This window comes from Haliotis asinina, chromosome 5 (genome assembly GCF_037392515.1).
Source record: "Haliotis asinina isolate JCU_RB_2024 chromosome 5, JCU_Hal_asi_v2, whole genome shotgun sequence".
NCBI classification, from domain to species: Eukaryota; Metazoa; Mollusca; class Gastropoda; order Lepetellida; family Haliotidae; genus Haliotis; species Haliotis asinina.
This window is the reverse complement of record NC_090284.1, coordinates 42,655,316-42,681,623: the sequence shown is the minus strand read 5'-3', so window position 1 is coordinate 42,681,623 and position 26,308 is coordinate 42,655,316. Positions and strand designations below refer to the sequence as shown.

General features: G+C 37.0%; 2 protein-coding genes across 2 annotated transcripts; one reads left to right on the top strand and one right to left on the bottom strand.

Moving 5' to 3' along the window:
* Nucleotides 1–6,283: 6,283 nt before the first annotated feature.
* Nucleotides 6,284–12,601, bottom strand: LOC137284842 (kelch-like protein 24). Its single transcript, XM_067816859.1, has 2 exons — nt 12,528–12,601; nt 6,284–8,038 (listed from the first exon to the last, which is right to left on the bottom strand). Exon 2 carries the CDS (start codon nt 8,030–8,032, stop codon nt 6,353–6,355), a length of 1,680 nt encoding a protein of 559 aa, XP_067672960.1. The 5' UTR covers nt 8,033–8,038; nt 12,528–12,601; the 3' UTR covers nt 6,284–6,352.
* A 2,413-nt stretch (nt 12,602–15,014) lies between these two features.
* Nucleotides 15,015–26,048, top strand: LOC137284508 (WW domain binding protein 1-like). Its single transcript, XM_067816332.1, has 5 exons — nt 15,015–15,221; nt 19,360–19,393; nt 19,688–19,756; nt 20,812–21,023; nt 22,296–26,048. The coding sequence occupies exons 1-5, from the start codon at nt 15,159–15,161 to the stop codon at nt 22,317–22,319; spliced, it is 402 nt and encodes a 133-aa protein (XP_067672433.1). The 5' UTR covers nt 15,015–15,158; the 3' UTR covers nt 22,320–26,048.
* Nucleotides 26,049–26,308: the final 260 nt, after the last annotated feature.

Below are 26,308 nucleotides of genomic sequence, written 5' to 3'. Positions count from 1 at the left end.
GACTCCCACCTTAAAGCTGAAATACTGCTTTGTTCAGAAGCTCCATCCTCATTTCAGGCAGAATATGTCTTACATGTATGTGTTAAACTCATGAAGATTCAGCTTGGAACATCCTCAGTAACCCATACTTGTTGTAAGAGGCAACTAATGGGGTCGGATGGTCAGGCTTCGTTGACATGTCATCATATCCAATTGCTTAGATTAATGCTCATGATATATTAATCACTGGATTGTCTGGTCCAGACTCGATCATTTACCGACCGCCACCATATAGCTGGAATATTGCTGTGTTAGTGCACTGTTACACAACAGCAAACAATACCTGAGTTATTTGATTGGACATCTATTCTCAGTGTAACAATGTTCTATTTTCAACAGACTTGAAACCAAGACATGATAGTAAAATGGCCCCACGGAACTTACAAAAAGAATTAAAATATTCAATCTTGTCAACAATGAAAACTACCAATTTTAGGAAGTGTGAGTGAATATTCCATGCCCAGGTATCCTTTAGAAGAAGCTACAGAACACTGGATTCTTTCATAGTATTGTATTTGATGTGTCATCTGGCAGGCTAATTACAGATTAAGTAAAGTAATAGTACAGAGTGACCGGGTATGGATTTAACCATATATTTGTATAAGTGTGTGAAATAGTATAAAATTTTGCTATCCAGTCACACCAGCTATGCCTGAAAGTTTCTAGCCCACAAAATAATTGACGAGCCCGAAATTTGAATGTGGAAACTAGGAAAGATTACAAAAAAGGTAAAATACCACCATTTTCCAGGTCATAATCATGCATAATCTGAAAGCGTATCACAACTTAACAAGTCTGAGAGAGTGACATATTTACAAAATGCCCCCATGAAAATTCACTAGCCAGATGGGCTGTTAACTGTGGATATTTACTGACCCAAGTGGATGTTTACTCGCCATGGGCTAGCAGGCCAGTATCCATTTTGCACACAGATGTATATTCCTGTAGGGGACGACAGAAATGGGCTTCACAATTCTAGTAAGTAAAGATTTAAGCCACATTTAGCAATATTCCAGCAATATCATGGCAGGGGACACCAGAAATGAGCTTCACACATACCCACTTGGTGAATCAAACTTTGGTCTTCAGTATAACAAACCGACCTTTTAACCACTAAGCTGCTCCGCCACCCTTCACTCATTATACCTAGGTGGGGAATTGAACATGATGAGCAGATGCTTTAAATACTAGGGACCCATGAAAGTCCATGGTAGAATAGGCCCACAGCAACCCATTCTTGCCATAAAAGGCGACTATGCTTGTTGTAAGAGGCTTAGTAACTAATGGGATCAGGTGGTCAGGCTCGCTGACTTGGTTGACACATGTCATTGGTTCCCAGTTGTGCAGGTCTATGCCCATGCTGTTTATCACTGGATCGTCTATTCCAGACTCGATAATTTACAGACTGCCACCATACAGCTGGAATATTGCTGAATGTGGTGTAAAACTAAACTCACTCACTTTAACCAGGTTACCTCATAGCTCCTGTAGTAATATGAAAGAACTGGATGTTGTTTTGCTTTCATTTGAGTAGTACATTAAAACATAACACACGCAAACACCATTTATCCGGATGTTTTGGTTACTGGATCATTTTCAGTGAAATCTGAACAAATGCTTTGAACATTTGCTCTTTGGGCACGGAAGTGCGCAGTCCAGTTAAGTGAGTACGCTAACTTTAACGTAAGTTTCGTTTCACATAAAAATCATCCGGAAGGTTGGGTTTCCGGATATGAGGGGTCTGAGTAAACCCCAATGTTTCCCATATGACATTTCAGCAAACAACCACAAAGGCAGAAAGTGGCTAATGGTTTATTTATGACCAATGTATTCACATCCATTCAAGTGAAGTCGGAAGTAACATGTTTTGCAAATTCATCACATTTCCATTTATCATGTAACAGAATCAGTCTTAACAGAGAACTTCATAATCATCATCACAGACTCCATTGATAACAATTGCAAGGTAGCTGTCAGCAGCCTCATATAGCTCACAAATATACACGGGAATACTCAAACCTTCATATATACTTCACTAAAAACAAGAAACATCTTGCTGTCAGAATTACATAGTACTCCCCTGTAAACATTCAACTAATCAGATGCTATATGTGTCTAAAGAGTTTTGAAGAAATGCATGTCATGGTATCAATGATTTGGAGGTCTGAAAAGTCATCCTTTTTAATCATTTGATCAGAGAATTATTGAGCTGTTTTGAGATGCTGTTCAGGATAGTGTAACTCTATGAGATACACAAAATGAAATGAAAAAGAAAACTTCATCACCTGAGCATTGTTTCCTGTCCTGGGCCTAGATCTTCGAAAGCTCTCTTAACCCTTGGAGAGTTGTAAGTTAATGTTAATGTATGGCACTTATGACTATCTTAGTGCTAAAGGGAGCTTTGAAAATCTACACCCGGGCTGATAACTTGCCCCAATGTTGAGAAAAAAAACAAATTTAAGCAATCAAATCATTTGTTCATAAATCCTTTCAAAAAGATTTAAAATGGTATGATTAAGTGGTTGTGTGTGATATAACTACATGAAAGACTAATATTATGGTTATGTTAGCACAAAAAGTTTCAAAAGTGAATCCAGATAAAATGACTCAATAAAATGTGTTATTTGCAGATTTCAGAAAAGTGTTGCACCAGCATGAGTTGAGGTATTGAAACCATGACATTAAATTTAGTCAAATCTACCTAAAGTGAATTATTGACAAGTGTAAAAGTCATAAATGAACAAGACAAGAAGTGTTTACATTAGCAGTCAACTAAAGCTTAAGCAGAATAATTGTCTGGCATTCACACCTAAATCCAGCATGGACTCCGACAGTTGCCAGGGGATGCATCCACTGATAGTAATGAGTAGTACCTTTATAATCCACATTAGACCAGACCAATTTTATTTCTTGTCTTTTTTCAGATTTTTGTCCTCATAAAGCCATAAGGCAGGAAAGAAAATCACCAGTTGAAGTAATATTCCTCTTAAATTCTAAAAGCGTTTCACTTTTAGCAATGTATAAAAAGTATATGGGGCCAAAAACTTCCAAAACAAATTTTCAGTTTTCATAAGTTTGCATTTTGGGCCAATAAAAGCATCAGAATTTATTTTTTGCAGGGTGGGGGGAATTATGTTTTTTGTATTTTTGAAAGAATTTGACCAACAGATCCACAAAACAAGAAATAAGATTGGTCTGACCTTACGTACTATTTGCAGTGATGCACATGCCACCCTTCATTCATGGAAATGTTTATACATAACAAGTTTCAAATAACTGGTTCATCAAATTATATGTCTGACAAATGAAAAAAATACATGGATTTTTCAAATTTATATAAAAGAGAATTCCAAGGCATCCAAAGAATTTGATAGGCAACCAATGTAGTTTGATTAGCTGTAAGTACATTAAGGCCAATTAAAGAACTGGTACCTTATTGTAGCAGAATGCTTCAGACTATTTTTGTATCATACTGCTCAAAGGTGTTGTATTGTCTACTGTTTGTGAGTGTTTAACTGCAGCTTTATGCAGTTTGTACACTGTTTTTAAAGTCTGTACCTCCAAAACAATGAAAAATCATAACTGCAGTTAATTTTTAATTTAATTCCACTTCTGGTAAAAATACCCCTTTATTGCCAGACATCCTACATCCTTGTTCCACTCAGGAACATGCAGCTAGGTAGAAACTGCAAAATGAGGTCCAAGAAGGAGTTAAGGACTGTTGGTTCATATTTCTGTAAGTGGATATCCTTTTCAGAAGCATGCATAAAAAAGGATTGGATTTAGGGGATTGTACTTTGTAGTGCCCCAGTTTAAAGAGTTTTGACTTAGTGACAGATCAGCTGGATAGATCATTCAAATCCTGAATGCATATACAAAATGAGAAGCAAAGGTTCCAATGATAAATGGAACATATTTTATGGACATATTTTACATAAAGGCCTATTTGTCACCTCTCTTGTAGTGTTTATGATGGTGTAGTGACAAAATTAGGAATATTTGTGAAACTAGACAGCACTTGCAGACCACTGTCCTGTCCTGTTGCTCTTGTTCAACTGCTCAAGATGAATTGCTACCCCCAAAATCCAGAGAAAACAAATGGTTCACAAATTTGTGAGAGCATATGATAAATTTGAGCTGGAACGTTCAAGATCATTTGTTCATTATAACATGCGTAACTATCTGAGCTTCAGAAGGCAACATCCTGATGATGGCATTGGCTGACCAATATGTTCAAAAGGGATAGATACCTGTGTCACAGCAGATGTGCCTGAAATAAGCAACTATTCCGCTTGAAAAATTTACAAAATGTTTGTTGAAAGAAAAATTTAATTTCAGGAAAACACCAATTCTCTAGCTCACCTTCACCTTTGTCTAGTTTGTTTTTATTCTACCTATATGGCTGACCTTCACCTTTGTGTTCTTGCATATTGGACAGTTTAATACTTTGAGGGCATATCACAAATGCAAACACAACCACTGAAATCAAAACACATATAACTGGTTCTCAAGAAGAAACATCATAGAATTTAACAAGGCTGTTATTTGCAGCAAGATCCAATCTTTTTGGTATCTGTTATATTTTCTGTTACAAGCAGATACCTTTCTTTGTGTAATGTAACAGTCATTAGTTTAATTTAAGATTTACCTTGATAATAATCTAAAAGCAGTTATTTTACTCTGAAGCCATTCTTCTCTGCATAAATATCTTATGACACCTTCTTCACTTAAAGGGCATTTGTTTTTTGCCATGTATTTATTATGAGATATTACCAAAATGCTCTCAAAAGCAAAATATTGTATTCTTTCTAGCAGATGTTCACATCTTTAAGCTTGTTTCTGTTTCTGCTGAAGTATTATATCCACAGTGTTTTATATGGTTTTACTTTATTGATATGATTGGATAAAAGTAAAAAATGACATTTGGTAGAATCAATATAGAATATGCACACACAAATGATAAAGTGTTCTTTGTAAACTTGTAACAATTTGTCATCATGCTTTCACATAAGCTCAAACTGACCTTTGAGCCAATGAGCTGAAAATCCATTGGATCTGCAAACCCAACACCATACATAGCTTCCAACAAGCTTCAACACTGTTGAAACGATGCGAATGAAGCAAAAGACATAAAATACATTCATGACCAACTCATAACAGCACATGTGAAACACTTTTGCAATTTGGTAAGCTGTGCTCTGATTGGTCAATCTCAAAGGTAACCTGACCTGTCCTCTACTAGGTTTTGTTAGACGCAGTGTAAAATAACACTTGGGATAAGTTTTCTTAGCCTGTCTGTTGCATAAACATGTTGCCTTGGTGATGTTTTTCCCATCTGAAATAATCTCACCTATTTTTTAATAGCAAGATACATTATAAGAAACATAATTTGTCCATTACAAGACTGGTTATAACCAAGAAACAGCGTAATCAAAACAACTGTCATATTTACAACTAATAGTTAATATAAGCCATACTTGTATATAAGTATGCTAAAAACTGGTCACCCTTTTACTATCTTACTCGGGTATTCACTGCAGGAATCTTCATGGTTGATACACTGTCAGGACTAGGGTTTTATGGAACCAAATCCAGTAAATCACTTTGAACTTACACACTCTTTGAGATTAAAGGATCCTTGTTTCTTGAGCTTTAAGCTGAAGTCAGCAACTTGTAAATAATCAAGTCTAGACCAGATGACTGAGTGACTGACATTAAAAACTCAAAGTCAGTTCCTCTTAAAACATAATAATTCACAATTAACAACAAAAAATGTTAGGTCCTCATAAAATATCATGATTAGTTCACACACACACCTGATCCATTGAGAAATTGAAACATCCATTCAAAACAACATTCACAGATCAAGCAATGAATGAGTAATGGGATGAAATAAATTAACCAAACAGGCAGCGTGGTATGTTGAGTATTGTTTTCCTTGATATTTCAATGGGAAATGAAGAATTCTTGATATACGCTACAAAACGATATAATGTCATGATTCTTACATTTAGGTACATGGGCACCTGGAATGGCTTTGATCTTAAGATAATGCTGCTTTTCAAAAAGAGGTTCATAGTCTCTGAGGTATACAAAACAGGTGGACTTAGATCAAAATGGGAAATAAGCTTTCCTCAAAACAAAATCTCTAGTCATAATTAGACTAAAATGTTAAAAAATTTTAACGCATAACAAAACTTAATAAGGTAGAATTATACGTAAATGCAAACTGTTCTAAAAGAGCACACAAATGTAATAATTATACAACACAATTGGAATTTTTTTCCATTAGAGACCAAGATGGTCCAGATGATTAACGGTATCCATGATGAGTGCTACACTCATATTTCAAATGATGACGGTTGATGACCACTTTCAGCCAGTCAGAGTCACACAGAGATCTGGGAAGCCTCTCTCTGGCGACAATGACATCACTTGATGTCGGATCAAAAATCCTTAACTCATCGTAGTACTTTGTGTCTCCAACTTGAAGTATGAGAATTTTTCTGTTGTGGTTGACAATGCGGAAATATTCGCAGTCTAGATTCTTGATGACACTGACAATGGCTGGGTAGGATTTTTGTGTGTACTTGATGACATTTCCATCTGGACTGACGACATATATGGCATCATCGATAGTCAACGCTTGACTCCAGCAAGTGTTGACAGGTAGATTGCCCAAGACAGCACTGGTTCGTGTCCTGGTGTTAAAACTTTGGAACACTGCTGTCTTCCTGTCTAGCCTGTCCTTCTTGCCTCCGAACATGTAAATGGTATCCTTCAAACTTGAAGCTGAGAGCCCTCCCACTGGGAGGAGGAGGTCACCAACCTTGGTCCACCTGTTAGCATGAATATTGTACTCTTCTATTCCCGATACAGCAGCATTAACAACAAATCCTCCAACAGCATACAAGCTATCGCCGACAGATACAAGCTCATGGTAGCATCGGCCTTGCTGCAATGGTGAACATTCAATCCATCTGTTTCTCTTGGTTTCATATTTGACAAGACGGTTCTCAGCCACTCCTGATGTTCCTCCACAGACATATATATCTCCTTTCAAAACACAGGATGCTTTGCCATCAGCAAAGTATGGAAATTTGGCAAGAGCAAAGGATTTCTTTCTCTGGAGACTGAAACAGGCTACTTCTTGTCTGCGACCATCAACCATCACAAGGACCTGTTCGTTGCGTTCTCTGAACATCTGATACTGTGCAGGGGTGAGTTCCTGTCTTTGGCCACCTTGTTGCATCTGTAGGAGATGATCGCAGCAGTCAGGGTTCTCTCGGATGCATGGTTTAGTCTCCAGCAATGTACTGATATAGTTGCTGTTCATAAGAGGCAGTCTTAGGTTGTGAAAGATCTCATTGATGTCTGCCAGACGCTTGCGGTCATGTTCTAGCCAGGGCAGAACTGCATCACAAACTGTCTCCTCATTTTCCACATTCAGATTGTCTTCATTAATGATCTGGAACAGTTCCTCTTTCGTCAGCTCCAGGAAGTCCTCACTGCGACATACAGACTTGAAGTTATCGATGATGTAGTTCCAAGCATGCTCTGTGAGCCTTGTACAGCTGTAAGCCTGGCTGATCCTCCAGATCGCGATGCAGGTCTGGGGAGTCAGGTTCTCACAGAAGTTCTTCTCACACACTTGCTGCAGAGTACTGATTTGAAAGAGACTGGCACCATGGAGAATGTCCATGGTATTCTCTGCGGTGATGACAATGTTACCGCAGTAGATGAAGTTCAGGATGGACTGGAACACACTGGCCTGGATGTTGTGGATAGTGACAAGCCCATCCAGAGATTCACGCATCCCTGAAGTGTACATGGCGTTGAAGTAGGGTGACACAGCAGACAAGATGACGCGGTGGCATGGGAATGTCTTCCCTTCTACGGAGATAACAGTGTCACAGAATCGGCCACTCTGCCAAAGATGAGACAGTCCCTCAGCGAGGTGACTCTTGTGGACGTCACTGTGGAAGTCCTGCATTGTCAGCTGCAAAACAAAGGAAGTAGCTATCAGCAAAGGTTACAAAAAATTCTAGTTCTTAGTTCCTCCTGAAAATTTAATAGCTGTCAGCAAAAGTTTTAAATATTCTTGTTTCTAGTTCCTACTAAAAATGTAGTAGCTGTCAGCTAAAGTTTAAAAAATTCTACTTCCTAGTACCTCCTGAAAATTGACTTTAACATTTTTATATTGAACATTCCAGTGTTGTTCTTTTGATATTACAGTTTCATGAAGGACTCAAAATATATGAAAGTCAATATTACTTTCTTGATTCTATTTAATGGGATTACTCTGTTGCTGGGTTGTTTTACTGGACAATAACATAATCACTGATGACATATTTCACATGGGAGTTTATGCAATAAACACATAATGCCTCAATTGTTGTCATATTTGTTGGATCAATGTCACAATTAGCCTGTAAAATTTAAGATTGATTATTTTAAGTTACCGTTTTCAAACAATGCAGGATGTAACTGCATATTTTGTTTAGATTGTTGTTTATCAAACTCTTATGTCTGAAAGTCACAGCAACTTCTTAAAGCAATTAAAGCGCACGATCTACTTACAGGCTCTAAATATTGCTGTTATTTAAATATCTAGGGGCCATTTATACAAGCTCCCTTGGCTGGCAATTAGAAAAAAGTTCTCTTTCTCAATGTTAGGATTATTCATTTAAGCTTAGGGGCATTGTTTACACTGTATTTCATATACAATGTAGAAGTAAGTATGAAAACTTCTTTAAATCTGTAAATGTTTGGAACATGAGCCTCCCATAAAGCAGCTAAAGAGAACTTTGACAAACGCTGGATTTACAGTTTTCTCTATCTAGGACATATTGCACAAGGTAGAGAACCTGCACCTGATGAAGGACTCACACTGCAGCAATACAGCTGATATAGATCATGCAATATTCATCAGGTCATTCAATCTTCATACAATATGTTGTAATGAAAAAGCAGAATAATCAATAACTGTATATACCTGTTGCAGAAGATTAATGACATATTTTGCAGTTAGAAATGTTCCAAATGGGGAGAGAGGGACAATCTTATTAGGAGGTGCAACACCTTACTACAAATTATATCATCTACTCAATGAAGCGTAATATATTACAATGGGGCATCATTTCATCTTAAAGGGACATTGTCTTATTACACTGGGCCATGATCTTATTACAAGGAGCATCATCTTATTATAAAAGGACATTGACTTATTACATTGGATGCTGTCTTATGATAGAATACATCAGCAAAAGGAATTATTGTTTTATTATAACAGGCATAACATATTGTGCAAGTGGTCCCATCATATTTGAAGGGACATCATCTTATATTATCGGGACTTTGTCTAACAAGGGGTACCATCATATACAAGGGACATTGTGTTGCTACAGTGGTCATAATCTATTACAAGTGGCACAGTGTTATTAGAGGGGCATCATCTTATTACAAGACAAAGAGCCTAAATTGATCACTGGCACCTTGAACAATTAATAGGCATATTTATACTTTTTGAATAATGTCCTTTAACATTTTTTCAATACAATGGTCACATTTCATTCCTTGGGGCTTTGTTTTGTTATTTTCACAGGGGGTGTAATTTTATAAGCAGGAATGTTTTTAATTACTAGCCATGTCAAATTACTACTTGTGGTATCATCATATCTTGGGTACTCTGAAGGGCAGGTCAAGGAGATTTTATGTCTGCTTCAGTACATGATGGTCTTTTTATATGAACATGAGATTTCATCATAAACAGATCTACAGAAACATGTTTTGCACAAACTTTATGATAACTGTATATTTTAGGATTTAATTTAATTTTTGACAGAGCAATCATTATAAAATTAAACTGTAATTTTAACCCATGTTGACTCATTAAGATATATGTCTTGAAATACATTATTTTCATTGACCTAAATTAGCTGGGAAGGAAACTAATAACCGGCTGCCTCATCAAGAAAAAAGGCTTTGGAAATATTAAAGACTCCTGGATCATTACTACTACGACTGCTGCAACTGATTCTGAGGTAGAAGTTCATTAGTCATTCTGAAGGGACACTGGTCATTCTACAAAATTAAATAGAAATTATATCTCAACAATAAAACTAAAATCTTCTTTTACCCATAATCATCTTGCCCCAAGATTCTTATGACACCCTTATTCCAGATCACAGTTACTGACCTAACTTTCCTTTCTGTACAAGAGTTACTTCCCCTTGTCTATTAATCCATGAGTCCATTTGAGTTCATTAATAAATTCTAACTTGACATCAACAAATTGACCAGCTTATAAACCAGTTAATTTTTTCATGTGCAACATCTGAAAAAAAAACTACACTCAAGCACTGGAGTTTCCACTAAAATGGACATGTGACAGCAGGCACTTAGATCACATAGTTAGTGTATTTATCTCATGAGTGTAAATTGGCATGGCTCCCATCACTGAATCTATTACTTAATTGCATCTACCACTTTATAAAGTGTAACATGTATTCACAGTTCATTTGTCACGGCAATAATCAATAATAAACTTTCAGTTTAAGTAAAACCTTTCAGTGACACATAATCAAATCATATGGAATATAAATACTCGAGTCATTGTAAAGAATATAACATTTGTGACTTTCCTTGGTGTTTTGAGAATCACTTGTAAAATACTTAAGTCAGTCAAAAATCCTCACATATCTAAATCTAAGAAATGTTAAGAAAATGTCCTGATTTAACCAAGACAGAACAATACCTGTATATTCATTAACAGTCTTACATAACACTGACCCAGGTATACGATTCATCATTTGTTGTCGTTATCTACATACATCATTCATCTGCAAGATAAAACAAAGCCACAGTTTATTTAGGATTTCATAAGAATATCATGCACACTATTTGGAAACAATACATAAAATGTGACAGATAATGTAAGCAATTACTTTCTATAGGTTGTTTGTTTTACCTGTAACTCAAATTTTGCAATTTCTTATATTTTTCCATTTTGACCAAATATCCATAGTCAATATGCAATAGTTGCATAATTATAGATCCTGAATTTACTAATCAGGTTTAGTCTACAACACAAAAGCACACAGTAATCGTAATATCTTTACATAAAGTCATGTTTAATGCAACAGGAAATACAGTTACAATGGTAAATCATCATGCATAGTAAATTTTTATCTCAACTATCACATTTTAATTGACAAAGTCACCTGTCCTGAAATGATGCACTCTTTGACTTTCATCGAAAAGTGTGCTTAATGTGCCATAAAGTATGACATTATACAACCTATGTTGCATGTAAGGAACAATGCTGGTGCCTGTGGGGCTCATCAGTGCACTCCATCAACCTGCATTAAGTGAGGGACGACAGTACATGCATTATATCTTGTCACATTGTCATATATTCAAGATTTTATTACAGAGGTCCATGTTATGCAAAATTATGTTGAAATGACAAAAAACAAACATCTTAAAAGACTAGAGACAGTGATGTGATTGATGCTACATAGAAAGACACACAGATGTTTACATTCAACATTTCTTTCAGAAACATATGAATGGCATACATAATTAATTTTAAGAAGAGCTTCAGAAACACAAATATGATTATTTGGTTAACAGATATATTGAATGCATGATTAATTAATGCATTGATAGACATTACTTGGAAAGCCATTTAGGATAAACAGCAGTAGGATTTAATGCAATCGAAAATGTGCAAAGGTGCAAAGGTTTAGTTCTAGAGACTGAGGGCATCATAAGTTTTTCACCACACATTCGATATCAAATTAATATTTTTGAACTATTTGGTATATGAGAAATTTCACTCTAAAGAGAAATGACAATATGTAAATAATAAACAATTGGTTAAAGTATAGGTATTTGTGAAACACTATTTTGAATCTATTCCATTGAATTGTAAGACAATTTTTTTGCTTTAATTATATCTGTAGCATTTTGAATGCTACAAGATTTTATTCAAAATTAATGACATTACGGAGGTCATGCGCATATTCAACACATAAGTCAACACTGAACATGTCTATTTATACACAAAGACCTCAATCGCGAAAGTGCACCACTTTGAATGGTCAGGTGAAAAAAATGGGCGTGGTTTCCAATGTTATGAGACGTCGATACAGTCATTTGTCATTGAACTTAATCAATACACTCCAGCACTGTCAATGTCAGTCGAGCAAAGGTCAGGCAGAACACACTTACACACTGGCAACAACACTAACATTCGCTGTACGTTACCTTAAACTGTATACAAACCGCAGTTAAGCTCAGCTAGTCGCGAGCCCAGCGAGCTATTTATAGCACGCCCAGCTCCGGGGCCAGCTGATGTACTCCATACATAGCTTCGTATAATATATTTCATTTGGCCACAAAATTCATTATTGAAGGTCACTTTTCGCCAGGGGGACGTTATCAGGGTTCTAACTGAGACATTATATGTCAGTAATACAACTTACTGTTCCTAATTCAGCACGACATAGCCAGAAACCCTGCTCTCTGACAGACTTCCAGATGTAAACAAACCAGGGTATTTCTGATTGTGACGTTTATGAGTCAAGGGAAGATAACTCTGTCCCTACTTTGACCTTCATGACGTAGAAATGGGCAGTAGTGACACCTGCGTGCATTCCAAATATAAACATGACAAAAAATATCAGTTGTATCGTCAGGCAGGGGAGGCCTATTTTCTAACAAAGCATTACTCAAAATTGCTGACTATGAAAATATATGTGGGAACATTGTGTGAGTGTGTGTGAGAGAGAGTGTGTGTGTGTGTGTGTGTGTGTGTGTGTGAGAGAGAGAGAGAGAGAGAGAGAGAGAGACAGTGTATGTATGTGTGAAGCGGGAGGGAGGAGACGGGGAGAGGTTGTGTTTAACCACTAGTGAATACTGTTTTGCGACACCGACACTATACTACTTAGTACGTTTAGATATACACTCAAGGTACAGAGCACAGCTGCTAAATAATAATGAATGTGTTCATTTTGGGGAGACAAGTGTGTATTATATATGTTTGGTTGGGTTAATTCTATTTTGTTTTGCTTTTGTCTGTTCGCAGAAACAAATTAATACAAAGACAACGAGCACCATGGAGAAAATGCAGGATTAACAACAAAATGGCAGGCGTTTCACAAATGAACAGTTGTCTTTCTGTGATAGTATATGTATACACGAAGGTCGCTGCTGCATGTAGTCTCCCGTTCATATCTACAGAAATTCCCAGTATGCCATGGATGGTTATTGTGACTCTTTTCCTGTTACTTTTATCTAAGCCAAACTTTTCCCCGTGAATTCTGTTCCTGTGACTTTCTTTCCGATCACCCATTAGAAGAAGTGGACTACAGTAGTCTATCTTTCTTCTATGGTGACAACTGTGCTATGTTCAGGCAATGCAGGAGTGGCCTCCCTTATGTGTTGTCAAGGTTTCCAAATTTCCAAACAAATAACCTCCACTATATTTATGTAAGTTTTAATCGCAGGAGGTATCTCCAAATATAAAAACAACCCCCAAAACAAATTTTAAAACCCCAAACAATGAATGATCTCAAGATCCATGAATCACTTAGCCTCTAATGATTCAAATACAAGCAGTCCCTGGGAGTATCCCTGCTCTATTATATGTTTATGTTCATATATTTCATTAATGCACACACACACACACACACACACACACACACACACACACACACACACACACGGAGAGAGAGAGAGAGAGAAAGATATATATATATATATATATATATAGAGAGAGAGAGAGAGATTGTTTACAAAATATTGCAACCAACCTGCCAACAACGCAACCAGTCAGCCAACCAACTGATCACCAACCGACCAATAACTCAATCAATCAATCAATAACATATTTCCGCGGAAAGGAAAGTTTAAGAATGCAGTTTAGTTCAGTTTAGTTTAACTTAGTTAATGAAAGTCAGTTGTGGCTGTCGTTCTAATCTGACCTGTATTGTAACAGGAAATGCTTCACAATGTCACCAAAAAATCTACGAAACTGAATATTTCGTTTGTTTGCATACCATTTGCATCAAACAAACTTCCTTATCAGAATGAAGATATATATAAGATAAACGCTTAAAGATCACTTTAGTTTTTTTCTCAATACATGGCCTAAATGATCTGTTTTAGATACTCAAATATACAGGTGCTAGCCTTTCTTACGTGTTATGACCTGTGAAGGTCCGAGATAGAATAGGCCTTCAGCAACACATGATTGCCATAAAAGACAACTATGTATGCTTGTCGCAAGAGGCGACTAAAGGGATCGGGTGGTAAGGCTCGCTGACTTGGTTGACACATGTCATCGGTTTCCACTTGTGCAGATCGATGCTCATATGTTGCTGATCACTGGAATGTCTGGTCCAGACTCGATTATTTACAGATCGCTGCCACATAGCTTGAATATTGCCGAGTGGGGCATAAAACTAAACTCACTCACTCTTACGTTTTATCAGATAAACGTTTTTTATAAGATAATATACCATCTCGACCCGTGAAGACAATTTTAAGGTTTAGAATAGGTCTTCAACAACATATATGCTTTCAAATGAAAAGTGACTATGCTTGTCGCAAGAGGCGACTAACGGGATCGGGTGGTCAGGCTCGTCCTGGTTGACACATTTCATCGGTTCCGAATTGCTAAGATCACTGGATTGTCAGGTCCAGATCCGATTATTCACAGAGCGCCGCCATATATATGTTGCTATATAGCTGGAACATTGCTGATTGCGGTGTAAAATTAAACTTATTTATACCATCTTATAAACCTATTTAGAACCAACGTATTGACTGGGCTCCTGTCTAACAATAAGGTGAAATCATAAGTGGTTCGCAGCACCAGGTTACGGCGCGTACCAACGATGCAACCAGATTAATTTTGTGGAAGCTCCATAACAAGGTGTGCGTCAAACTGAAACTTGTTTGACATTTTCATTGCCAATTACACCCTGTAAGGAGTTACAGGCACATTATTGTCTCCCTTGGATTATCACGTGACGTTTTGCAATAACGAGTGATAAGGAAATGGAGTTGATGTTCTGAAAAAAAATCCGTGTTCCCATTTTGTTGAAGAAAGTATGAGTGTTTCGACGGGGCTTCTTTCAGCTTTGCTGTCTGTCAGTCTTTTTGATACGGCCTGGGTGAGTGACAATGGCAACATGTTATGTTATTACCGTCAGGACTGTTAACTAAACATGCTGAAGGACTGTTACTGAGACTTACTGTTAGGTAGTGTGATGAAACTGTTAGGTAATGTAGTGTAACTGAATGTACTTTCAGCTACAAAACAAGGTCTAACTCTAAGATCCGCATAGTATACTAAAGGTGTCAGACCGGTGAAACAACGTTATACATAATTTAAGAAAAGTGGATCAGGTCAGTAACATGTTTTCGGGGTAGTGCAGCATATGACTAGACGACTTCGCACTACACCAAGGTGTGCTCAACGTCTATCCGGGAAGTATGTTTTCGGGGCATTTCTTTTTCCCGTATTTTTTTTCCCTTTTTTTTCGTACAGTGAGATAATAGCGCCATCTGTAAACACTCTCGTGTGCAGAAGCTTCCGTTTCAAGCTGGGCACAAAATGTTTGAAATATCAAGCTGTCACGGAAGTTGTGCCCTAATTTTCGGTCTAGAATGTAATGCACTTTCAGAACCTTCATAAATGTGATCATAACTGTTGAAATAAAGCTCACAACTTGTTAAATGCACCATCGTCTGCTCAAGTGGAAAGCCAAACGTAAACATCAAGTGGCTAATGGAATGTTGCCGACATAATAAAAAAGATTATAGAAAACTGAATCAGTCATTTCTTGCATACTTCATGTTGCATGATTCATAATTGGGCTGTGACCACTGGATTCATTTAAATACTGCTGCAATGTCACTGTACTGCGTAGACAGGTAAGAGTTCTGCCCGTACCCCCTGGCCCTTTCAAAAACCAAAAGTACAAACTCACATGCATTCCTCGCCCTAAATATACATTCAATAAACGAGAAGAGGTATAAAAATCAATCAATTAAAGTATTTCAGTGATGGAATATTACTCTGAGGAAGGACTCCCTTTTATTGTGTACAAAGATGGGGTGCGAGCGGAACTCTTTCCCGTAGCCATGTCATGTATTAATGTCCCTTCCATGGCGCGCTAAGCAGACAAGAAGAATGAATGTGCATATATGATTGAATAACTAATCTGTAAATATGTTTATTTTCAACCATTTTTACAGAAAAAACACATTCACATAATCAAGAAAAACATTACCAGTTTGCTTGACTTTTTATTAAAATGACACATGTTTGTTGATTTCCATGAAAAAGAATTCATCACCTGGGTCCCCATACAAAGTATTAATCCCACGCTATAACAAGTAACATGAAAACATGGTACGTTATATCTCCTGCTTGTGTTGGCGGACAGACACAAAATTTTTGCTGCATCGTAAACTAGTGGACGACAGAACATTCTGACAATAAATTAATGAAAGCTGAAATGATCTTTCAATTACGGAATTACAGTGTTGATAATATACTGATATGCAATAATGTACATGATTAGCTTTTGTCTTTTATTACCCTGAAAACATGTTACACCATGGCACATATTTTACATCATGTGTGTACATGTACTTTCGGTCTCGTGGAGTGCCATAAGGGTTTGGTAATTGAAAGTTGGGATGCATGATACAGCATCACGGCTTTCTAATAGTGGTCCAGTGACTAGCCAGTGACAGCTATTATTAACATTAATCATGACAAATCTGCTTATTTCCATGAACAATGTTATAAAAAGGACTAAGTGACAATGAAATGATTAATAAGTGGCCTTGTAAAATGTAAGCAGAAAAAAAATCAGGTAGAAATTGTACATGATGTCTTTGGGCTGAGCTGCATGAAACTGAAATGTAAGCAAAGATACTTTTTGTAACAGCGAATTTTTTCCTTCATTCCACTGGCCCTAGAGTTTTAGATGATGTTTATCAAACAAACACTTAACACATTATTTCTAAAACAAGAATCACCAAGATATTTTTCAGCCTTCATTTGCTTGGGTCATTTACTAGCTATCCACATAGCTGAAGGCAGTATTAAACATTGACTCACTGCCATTACTGATGTTGAGAAATGTCTAGTTCATATTTTGCTGTTTGTTTGGAAATATTTGAGCATTTCCTGTATCATCCCATCTTAAAGAGACACTGATGTGAATCAATTAATGTTTCTTGCCAACAATCTAATTACAAAACCAAGCTGCAAGCTCGTTAGCACCTGCTCCCTTGACTGTGATGGAGACAGGGCCAGGGCTACTGTCAACCTTGGCAGAATTTCTTCAACCTAAACCATGGGACATTAAGAAGGGTGGATGCTGATCACATGCCATTATTTTATAATATATCCTTGGTATATCTTGTCTGATTGTAATAAAGTATACCAGCAGTGTATTCTTTTTCAGATTTTCTTATGCCTGGATGGTAAAGTGACTGTTCCAATTTGATCCTATTTCTGTGTGTTTTACCTCAATATTTAATCATGTCATGTGAAAATATGACGTCTACAGGCATGTTGCAAGCCACTTGTTTTGTAGAAGTCCGATAGATAACAATGCTTTGTATTTAGGTAGTATTGAAGATTGGCCCAACTTCCATAGCAAAAATCATGTCTAAGCCCGGACTTTCTTAATAATGGTAGCTGTGTCCTGGGTCCATTACCTATGATAATAAAAACACACATTTGATTTATTTAAATCCATAAACTAATAACAACCCCTTTGTCATTGGCAGAAAAATCTAAAAATTTTCTTAGGTTAAAAACTGGTTTCTAAGGTTAAACACTGATTACACCAATTTAACTAAGTACACAGGAAATGTTTATGTAACAATGAAGTTTTGCTTGTATCCTCAACACAGTGTTGGGCACTTTGTACACTTTGTAAGTGTTTTAGGGCGATTAATATTGCATGCAATACATTCAGTACTTCTCCCTTGCTGTAGCTCGGTGGTATATACCTACACACGTTACTTGTCATCATTCATTTGATAGTATGTTAATGAATTTATAACAGGTTTAATTATTGGTAACACCACTCATTGCACAAAGGTTCCCATTTCGCATTTTGTCCTGTCTGGAGTAAATACTCAACATTATAAATCAAGGTCTGATGAGGCAAATGTGTTATATGTTATGTAATATGTGTATGGAAGTGCAGGAAGAGAAATTATCAACTGAGTTATTAAAAACAAACATCAGTCAAAGGGTTAACTGATAACATGCAGATTGATTTATTGCTTTATCTTCCACAGCAGATTTGTCGAAAGGAAGTGTTCATGTGTGTGGATTTACTTATCTGTACTGAATACACCCTGTCATAAAGTGCCTGTGAAAAAGAATGTTCTTCGTTCAAAGGATTAAGTGTCAATACACTGATTGCTTGATTGCTCATTATTGGGTAACTGAATTAGAATGGCGGGCATCCAATAGTAAGTTGCCAGGTGTGCTATCTCGGGTGACCAATGAGACTATACACCAATATGAAAAACCTGAAAGAATGTCACTTTTTTTATATTAACTGTTCAAATAATCATGACATTGAGCAGGATTATTTACCAGCTGCAGATGAATGGCATATCTTTCTTTTATGTGGAAATTGATGGATACATTCCTGAACAAGGTAATAGCCTGACATAGTTGCTATAACTTTACTCTATTTTATATATAATATTTGCATTTAGTTTTGATTCAATTGTTGTAGCATTCAGCAGAATCTGTATGACAGACAACATACACTAGGTCACGCATAGGACATGTGTGAAATATGATTCACATTGGCAATGTTGAAATATTACAGTTAAGTTATAAATTCATTATAAGTATAGGCAGATTGTGTGCTTTTTTTTAATTAAGTTTAAAAATGCAAACAAATATGATGATAAACTAATTAGGATTATAAGACAAAATACAAAGACGTGTGTTGATTTTTCAGTCCTCACAGTTTTTACCACAGGCACATGAATAAACTGCAGAGTGTTTTCATTTGTTTTCATAATATTGAAGTGAAAATGACTTCATCAAATTGTTGAACAGTCTATACTTATGCTATCAATTGCACATGTGGGTGGTGCAGCAGAGGTCACAAACCAGTCATAAAGTTTGGGATATCATGAGAGAAACACAATAACAAAAGAAACAACCTCTCAACGGAAATTGCTCTGGATCAGTGCCCTTTTAAATATGGTAATTTTATTGGCAACACTGATATTAGAAATATTTACTTCTGATTTCAGTGTTATGCAGAGTGTGGAGCTACCTTTTGTACAGGTTTGTGTGATGTTTCTCATTATACTATCGAAACATGATTTTAAACAAATAATAATAAAAACTTTCTGGTAACATGCTATAGACTAAATCTGTTTCATAGGTTATACAAATTAATGTGTGCTGACGGTGATTTCAATATTTCTAAAGATATTTTAAAAATACATGGGAATAATATGAGCTACCTTTCTCTTGAAATAATTTTGTAGATTTGTGAGATGAAATATGAGAACTTCAATGCTTGTAATGGAGTTTCTGAGTCTCTTGATGCATGTATTTGTGTTTTCATGTTCACAGCCTACAGTGCTTACTGCTGTACCTTTGATAGGTCAGCCTGCTGCTACCATGCAGTCTACAGTTTTTGGTGTAAGTATTTAATTGTGAGTGGCATATGAAGGTTACAAGGTGTTTTGTACCTCTGTTCCATTTGAATCCATGACCAGTCAGCATTCAAAATACCTGCTTGCCCAACTGCCAGGTGATGAGATGTTTTGAACACAGACTGCCAGATTCTCAAACTCACCTGCGATTTACAATTTAGACATTTATATTCATGAATAGGTTTGAATGCAGGTAAGTTTTTGTTAGGGCTAGCAAGTTTTACATCCAACCAGCCCTGTGGTTTGTCTGAAAATTTTCATACCCTGCCATTACATCAGTGTACATTGTGGTGTGTGCACAGTCTTGAGAAAAGGGGGCGGTGTGTGCACAGTCTTGAAAGGGGGTCTAGATCACGGTTTTGATATTATATAGTTTATATATTGGACATGGTCTCATGCAACCATTAGTTATACTACTGGGGGTGGTGTGTGCAGTCTTGAGAGAGGATGGTGTGTGTTCACAGTCTTGAGATAGTGGGGTGGTGTGTGCACAGTTTTGAGAAAGGGGGGCGGTGTGTGCACAGTCTTGAGAAAGGGGGGCAATTTGTGCTCAGTCTTGAGAAAGTGGGGCAGTGTGTGCACAGTCTTGAAAAAGGGGGTTGGTGTGTGCATAGTCTCATTCACATCGAGTACAAGTTCAGCAGTGAAGCGTCATCAGCTGGCCGTTTCAGCTGTCTCCCGTCGTAGCATCTGGAGCTGCTCATTTGTGACGTCATTCTAACTTTACGTCACAATATGATTTGAATGACGTCACCACTGTTGATGACACAACAAAACAATTGTTTACAATGTGTCAATGTGTCAATATGCAGAAATTAGTCTTGCAGTTTCTGGGAATCAAATACCATTTGATCATGTTTTTCAACCAATCAGATTACAGAACACAGTGACTTAGTTTACAATTTCAGATATTTACCTTTGAAATCAACATGTGTGCTTGTTTCTCTCATTTGCAATTTATGTTTGTGCGGTATGAAACATGTTTTCATGCTGTTGGCTTATAAACAAACCTGACAACATATCTCCTTCAACATCATCCAGGGTTCTGGTTTATCTGGGTGGTCATCTTCCTTCTGTTTGCGTGCTGCTCTATCTGCTGTTACCGCCGACGCCGATATCAAACCTCCTATGTTATGGTCCCTGACCACCAACCACCAGCTTATGGGACTGTGTCTGTGTCTGTGGCTCCGCCTCCCTACCCAGCTGTACCGCCCCAAGGAGCCACCGCCCCACCCCCATACCAGCCGGAGCAAGTAAGACTTCATTTTCTGAACATATTTCAGTAGTACCTTTGATTATTATCCCCCCAGCATGTAGTGAAGGAGCACACAGTCAGCGTCTCATCTGTCCGTTTTCATTTTGCTTCCAAAGCACAGCTTAAAAACTGGGGGTTTTTTTTCAGCAAAAATTTGTAGCTATGTGAAACAGAGCCCAAAGTGGTGCCATTTGCTAATTACAGCTTTTCCTCATTTATGTTTTCTTGGATTCCAAGGAAATGATTCAGGATATGGAATGTGTGGGCTTCATTTTCGGATTTCAACTTGAAAACCATTCAGTATCTTTCGACAAAACTTGGTAGACATATCAAACGTTTGCTATATGCAGGTTACACTCTTGATTTGGCTAGTACCATAACTGCCAATCAGCTTGTGTCACAGGCATTTTGTAAGCTTACAGTCAGGTGATTAACCAGTAACTGATATACTATTCTATTCTCCACTTCTAATGAAGATCTAGGTTAGAGCAGGGCCATCATATACCCTACATATCATAAGAGGCAACACAAAGAAGTGGGCTGTTGTGCTGTTTAGTATGTACTGTTGCTGACGTACAGCTGAAATATCAACTTGAAACACTTTGGTTGGTCATTGTTAATGGATGTTATTGTGTTGTGATTGTGTAGGTCAGTAGTTATGATCAGTAGATGATCATTAGACTAATCAGTATAATCCGTAGACTATAATTCACAGATTGTCACCTTAGGCAAGTGAGTTTGCTCAAAATTGCACCTGTTCATCAAGCAGAAAATGGCTGCCTGGTGGGATATGTCGTATGACGATTAACCTGCTCACGCTTTGGGTTATCCGGGGTAGTAGTAATCAGTGGATTGCAAACATATTATATCTATAAATTCGTGTAGCACTTTGAGCACACTTTTGTGTAGTGTTTGACCATATTAGAATCCATATAGTTACTATTATTATTCATGTAAAATGGCATACAATTAAAGTCACTCCCTTGAACATACTGGTGAAGATCCAGGTTAGAACTGATCTTCAGTAACCCATGCTTGTTGTATGAGGTGACTATTGGGATCTGGTGGTAAGACTTGCTGACATGGTTGATGCATGTCATCTGTTCCCATTTGTGCAGATCTATGTCCTTATGCTGTTGATCAATGGATTGTCTGGTCTATTTACAAACAATTGCCATTTAGCTGGAACATTGCTGAGTGTAGCGTTAAATGAAAATCAAACACTCAATAACTCCCACCAACATGTTTCATTCTGGTGTTTGTGTTTCAGAAACCGCCTGCATATGTCCCATAAGATTTCTGCTTCAATTCATTGTGAAGCATCATCACTGAAATTGAGGATGTCTCAATCTACGGGCATGTCACCAGTTTACACCTGAAGTTCTATCTCACAATACGCCAACTCATTTATGTATTCATGTTTTGAATCTATTCATATTTATGAACTTACATGGACTGTGTGCTGCAATAACCTTCCATGATAATGGGTAGCGTCTATATGATATGTACCAGGAATTGAGGTAGGCGTATTGTCACATTATACCCAGTAACTTGTTTTTAACGGTCAATCTGTCAGACTCACAGAAACACTTTTATGTACAAGATGTTGATAATCAAAGGCTCAGTTTTGTGAGACCTATCTTTGATGGATCAAGGTTTGAAGACCTTTCTTTTCCACTCAATCCAAGATGAGTTCTACCTCAGCAAATTGTTTTAAGACGTTTGTTTGAATGAGAATGAACCCCTTTACACCTTAGGTAAAAAAAAAAGAAAAAAAAAGAAAAGCCAATCGATCTTATAAAAGCTTATGTAAGAGGCTTTAGGAATGCATTGCAAAAAAGCAATTTAAAGTATTTGAATCACACAGATTTTTTTGTTATGGGTAAAGGCAACTTGGATAAAAGTTCATTTTCAATCATGGCCCTGCTCAAAGTTTGCCAATTTATAGAAGTTAGGAAAGTGAACCATTTTTCTCTTTATATGTGAGTAACGTTTTAAATGTCACACCAACATACAAGTGATAAAAACTCTAAACTTGTTGTCAGCATGTTAAATTACTTTGAAAACAGATTTTAAAACTTTTGACATTTCCACTGTCTAAAAGATGCCACCATACCTGATCCTTTTATATTGAAGAAAGTCCAATTTTATGGTTATGATAAGACAACTGATTGTGAAATGCATTACCATTCCATACTGTATTGTTTTATCATCTGTTGATTGCATGTTAAATACTGTAATGGTGCTTGCAAAATCTTGGTAAAATTTAGATGTGATTATATTATGTTTGTGTTTGTAACCAATCATATCATGGCAACAGGTGTATCACTGGCTTGATGTACTGGAACTCCCTTTATCTGTATTTATAGCTTGTTTAGCTTGACCTGTGCTTCTCTTCACATGCATAACCCGATAGGTCAGTAGACACAAACAGAAGGTCGAGTTAACTTCATTAAATAGGGGAGCAGAGAATGCTAAATAGCAACTAAGTCTTGGCTGTTATGATACACTGAATATCAACTGACAAAGATGCAGCCCATCACAATGATAGACCAAACCAGTTGTGACACGGTGATTTGTATTCACTTGATCGGTGACCCGTGAAGGTCCCAGGGTAGAATAGGCCTTCAGCAACACATGATTGCCATAAAAGGCGACTATGCTTGTTGTAAGAGGCAAATAACGGGATCGGGTGGTCAGACTAGCTTGACACATGTCATCGGTTCCCAATTGTGCTGATTGATGCTCATGTTGCTGATCACTGGATTGTCTGGTCCAGACTCGATTATTTACAGACCGCTGCCATATGGCTGGAATATTGCTAAGTATGGCGTAAAACTAAACTGACTCACTCACTTCATCAGGTCAAGCTGAACAAACTGTTGCTTTATATATAGTAAGCAGAGATTTCTGAACAGTCATAAATTTTTACTCTAGATGTTTCATTTACCCATGGCCTTAATTTATGTCAGGTGGTCAAATTGTCTTCTGAACTACATACACAATGTGATAAAATTAGTCAAAAATAGATTGATATGGTTCCCTAAGATTCAAGTAGAAATTTCTTTTACATCAATGCAATCCAGGAAGATCTGGGTTACAACTGGTCTTCTGCAGCCCATGCTTGTTGTGAGAGACGATTACTAGGATCGGGTGGTCAAGTTCGTGGACTTGGTTCACACATGATCCTATCTCAAGTGGCTTGATTGCTTCTCTCGCTGTTGATCACTGGATAGTCTGGTCCAGATGTGGTTATTCACAGTTCGTTGCCGGTTAGCTTGTGAGTGACATCAACACCAAATAAAAAAAACCAAGTCATCTCCTGCAACAGTGGAATTTGGAAGGGTTTTGCCAACAACCACATTTCAACTCAAGCAAACATTTTCTAGTTGTGCCTTTTGATAACAAATTCCTGATTGTCTAATTTTGATCTAGATTCATATTTTTACAGAAGCATTGCCACTGGTCCTTCATGTTCATTATCTGCAATAAAGTCACATAGGAGATTTATGTGTTCAGTGATGCACTACTTTTGGTTGATCATTATTAACGACACCCACAGACCATTTTCTGACAAGTATACATGTATTTAGCTGCAAGTGTTTTGATATGTATTAAGCAGTGAAAATATGCTTCACACAAATTTCAGGAAGATTGGTGAGGGGGTTCTATGTGGAGAGGGAAGTTATGCTTGGGGTTTTACCAGCTTCAATCACCAGGCCAGTCCCACAAACCAAGCAGTGAGATGGTCTCCTAGATCTTTGTTATTTATGTTTGTGATATAATCGAGATATTTATTCAGAATATGCTGATTTGATACCTCCTTTAGTGAGCGTTTCATATGGGCATAACATGTTATTACAATACTTTGAAATGCATATTTGTAAGTTCCAAGCATTTAATACGGAAATGATCACTGACCATAAATCTCCAATTAAAATGCATATTTTCACAAAATTGTTTCATTAATTCACATAACTAGTGAAGTATGACACTTCCCTCAAGTGTGTCTATCACCTCACATAAATAATGCCATTAAGTCTTGACTGTATTTTGCTGTTTATATTATGAATAACTGATAAGCATTTCATGAAATATTTTGTTTTCAACTAACTGGAACAGCTATGTGGGATAATTGTTTGTAAATATTTTCATTGCAGTTTTTTGGGTATTGTTGATACTCCTGATCAGAAATCTTTGTGTCAAGAAGGTAAGACTTTTGGTCATGACTCTAGACATCTTTACTGGCTTTAGTTCTGAAGAATCTACAGTGCTTGGTTTCCTCAGTGTCAGAAATGGAACTTCCCATTGGTTGAAGTCCCTATGTTGTATTTGTATGGTGGTTATTATTTCTGCACTATATGCAGAATAATCCCAACACCAGATGATACATTTTGTGAAATTCCAGTTAAGATGGAAATAATTTGACAAACATTTTCAGTGTGTCCCTTAACTTGACATAATGGATATCTCCAGGGTATGTGTTCTGATAAAATCTCCACTATATCCTGACTGCATCTACGGCCTAATCAATTTATCACCTCCCTTTGTTGACTTTTTATCCAATCAGGTGTCTATCCTGGGAAGTTGAACTTGCCAATTGCAACTCACTTTTGCATTCTAAATTACCTGATTAAACTTGGCAACACAAATGATACAGAGGTTCTTGCATATTTTGTGAAAGTTTTGGACGTGTCAGGTTGTTTGTATGATTTCCCCCAAATCTGAATCTTGGTCTTGACACTGGCAAGCTTGGTTGCAACAGTGGTTTGGCTGATTCGCTACTGTGAGAATGCAGAGCCAGCAAAGGGAGGTAATAAAATTATCAGACTTAGCTGTCAACGTAATCCTCTATCTCCAATGTAATACTGTAATTTTTTTCACCCATTGAACTACCAGGCAGAAATTAAGATGTTATAACCCTCATGGGTGTGAATAGAGGTCTGCTACACAGCACATTTTCTTTTGGGTCTGCTATTTTTGTATGTTGATTTTGTGAATAAAACCAAATGTATATAGATGATTGTGTGTCTGAATTGCATGGCAATAAAAGGCAGGATCAATCGTTAGAGAAAACTTTTAAACATGCATGTCTTGAACAGTAACACTAGTGAAGACGTGCTTTGATTCATAATGCGTTTGTTGAGCAACATTTGTAAGCCTATGGTAAACAGAGCCTACAGCGTTGTTGATCGGCACCCTGATTTTCAGTCACAGTAAGTTGCCAACCGACTGTCTTGGTCAGATATTACACACAAATATTAACAGTGCATAGCTGATTGA

What these genes read in the sequence shown, in the direction of transcription:
- LOC137284842 (XM_067816859.1), bottom strand. Translation starts at nt 8,032, where the DNA reads ATGCAGGACTTCCACAGTGACGTCCACAAGAGTCACCTCGCTGAGGGA.
- LOC137284508 (XM_067816332.1), top strand. Translation starts at nt 15,159, where the DNA reads ATGAGTGTTTCGACGGGGCTTCTTTCAGCTTTGCTGTCTGTCAGTCTT. An exon ending in GTCTTTTTGATACGGCCTGG is followed by an intron (nt 15,222 to 19,359) that starts GTGAGTGACAAT and finishes TTCTGATTTCAG; the next exon opens with TGTTATGCAGAGTGTGGAGC. An exon ending in TGCAGTCTACAGTTTTTGGT is followed by an intron (nt 19,757 to 20,811) that starts GTAAGTATTTAA and finishes AACATCATCCAG; the next exon opens with GGTTCTGGTTTATCTGGGTG.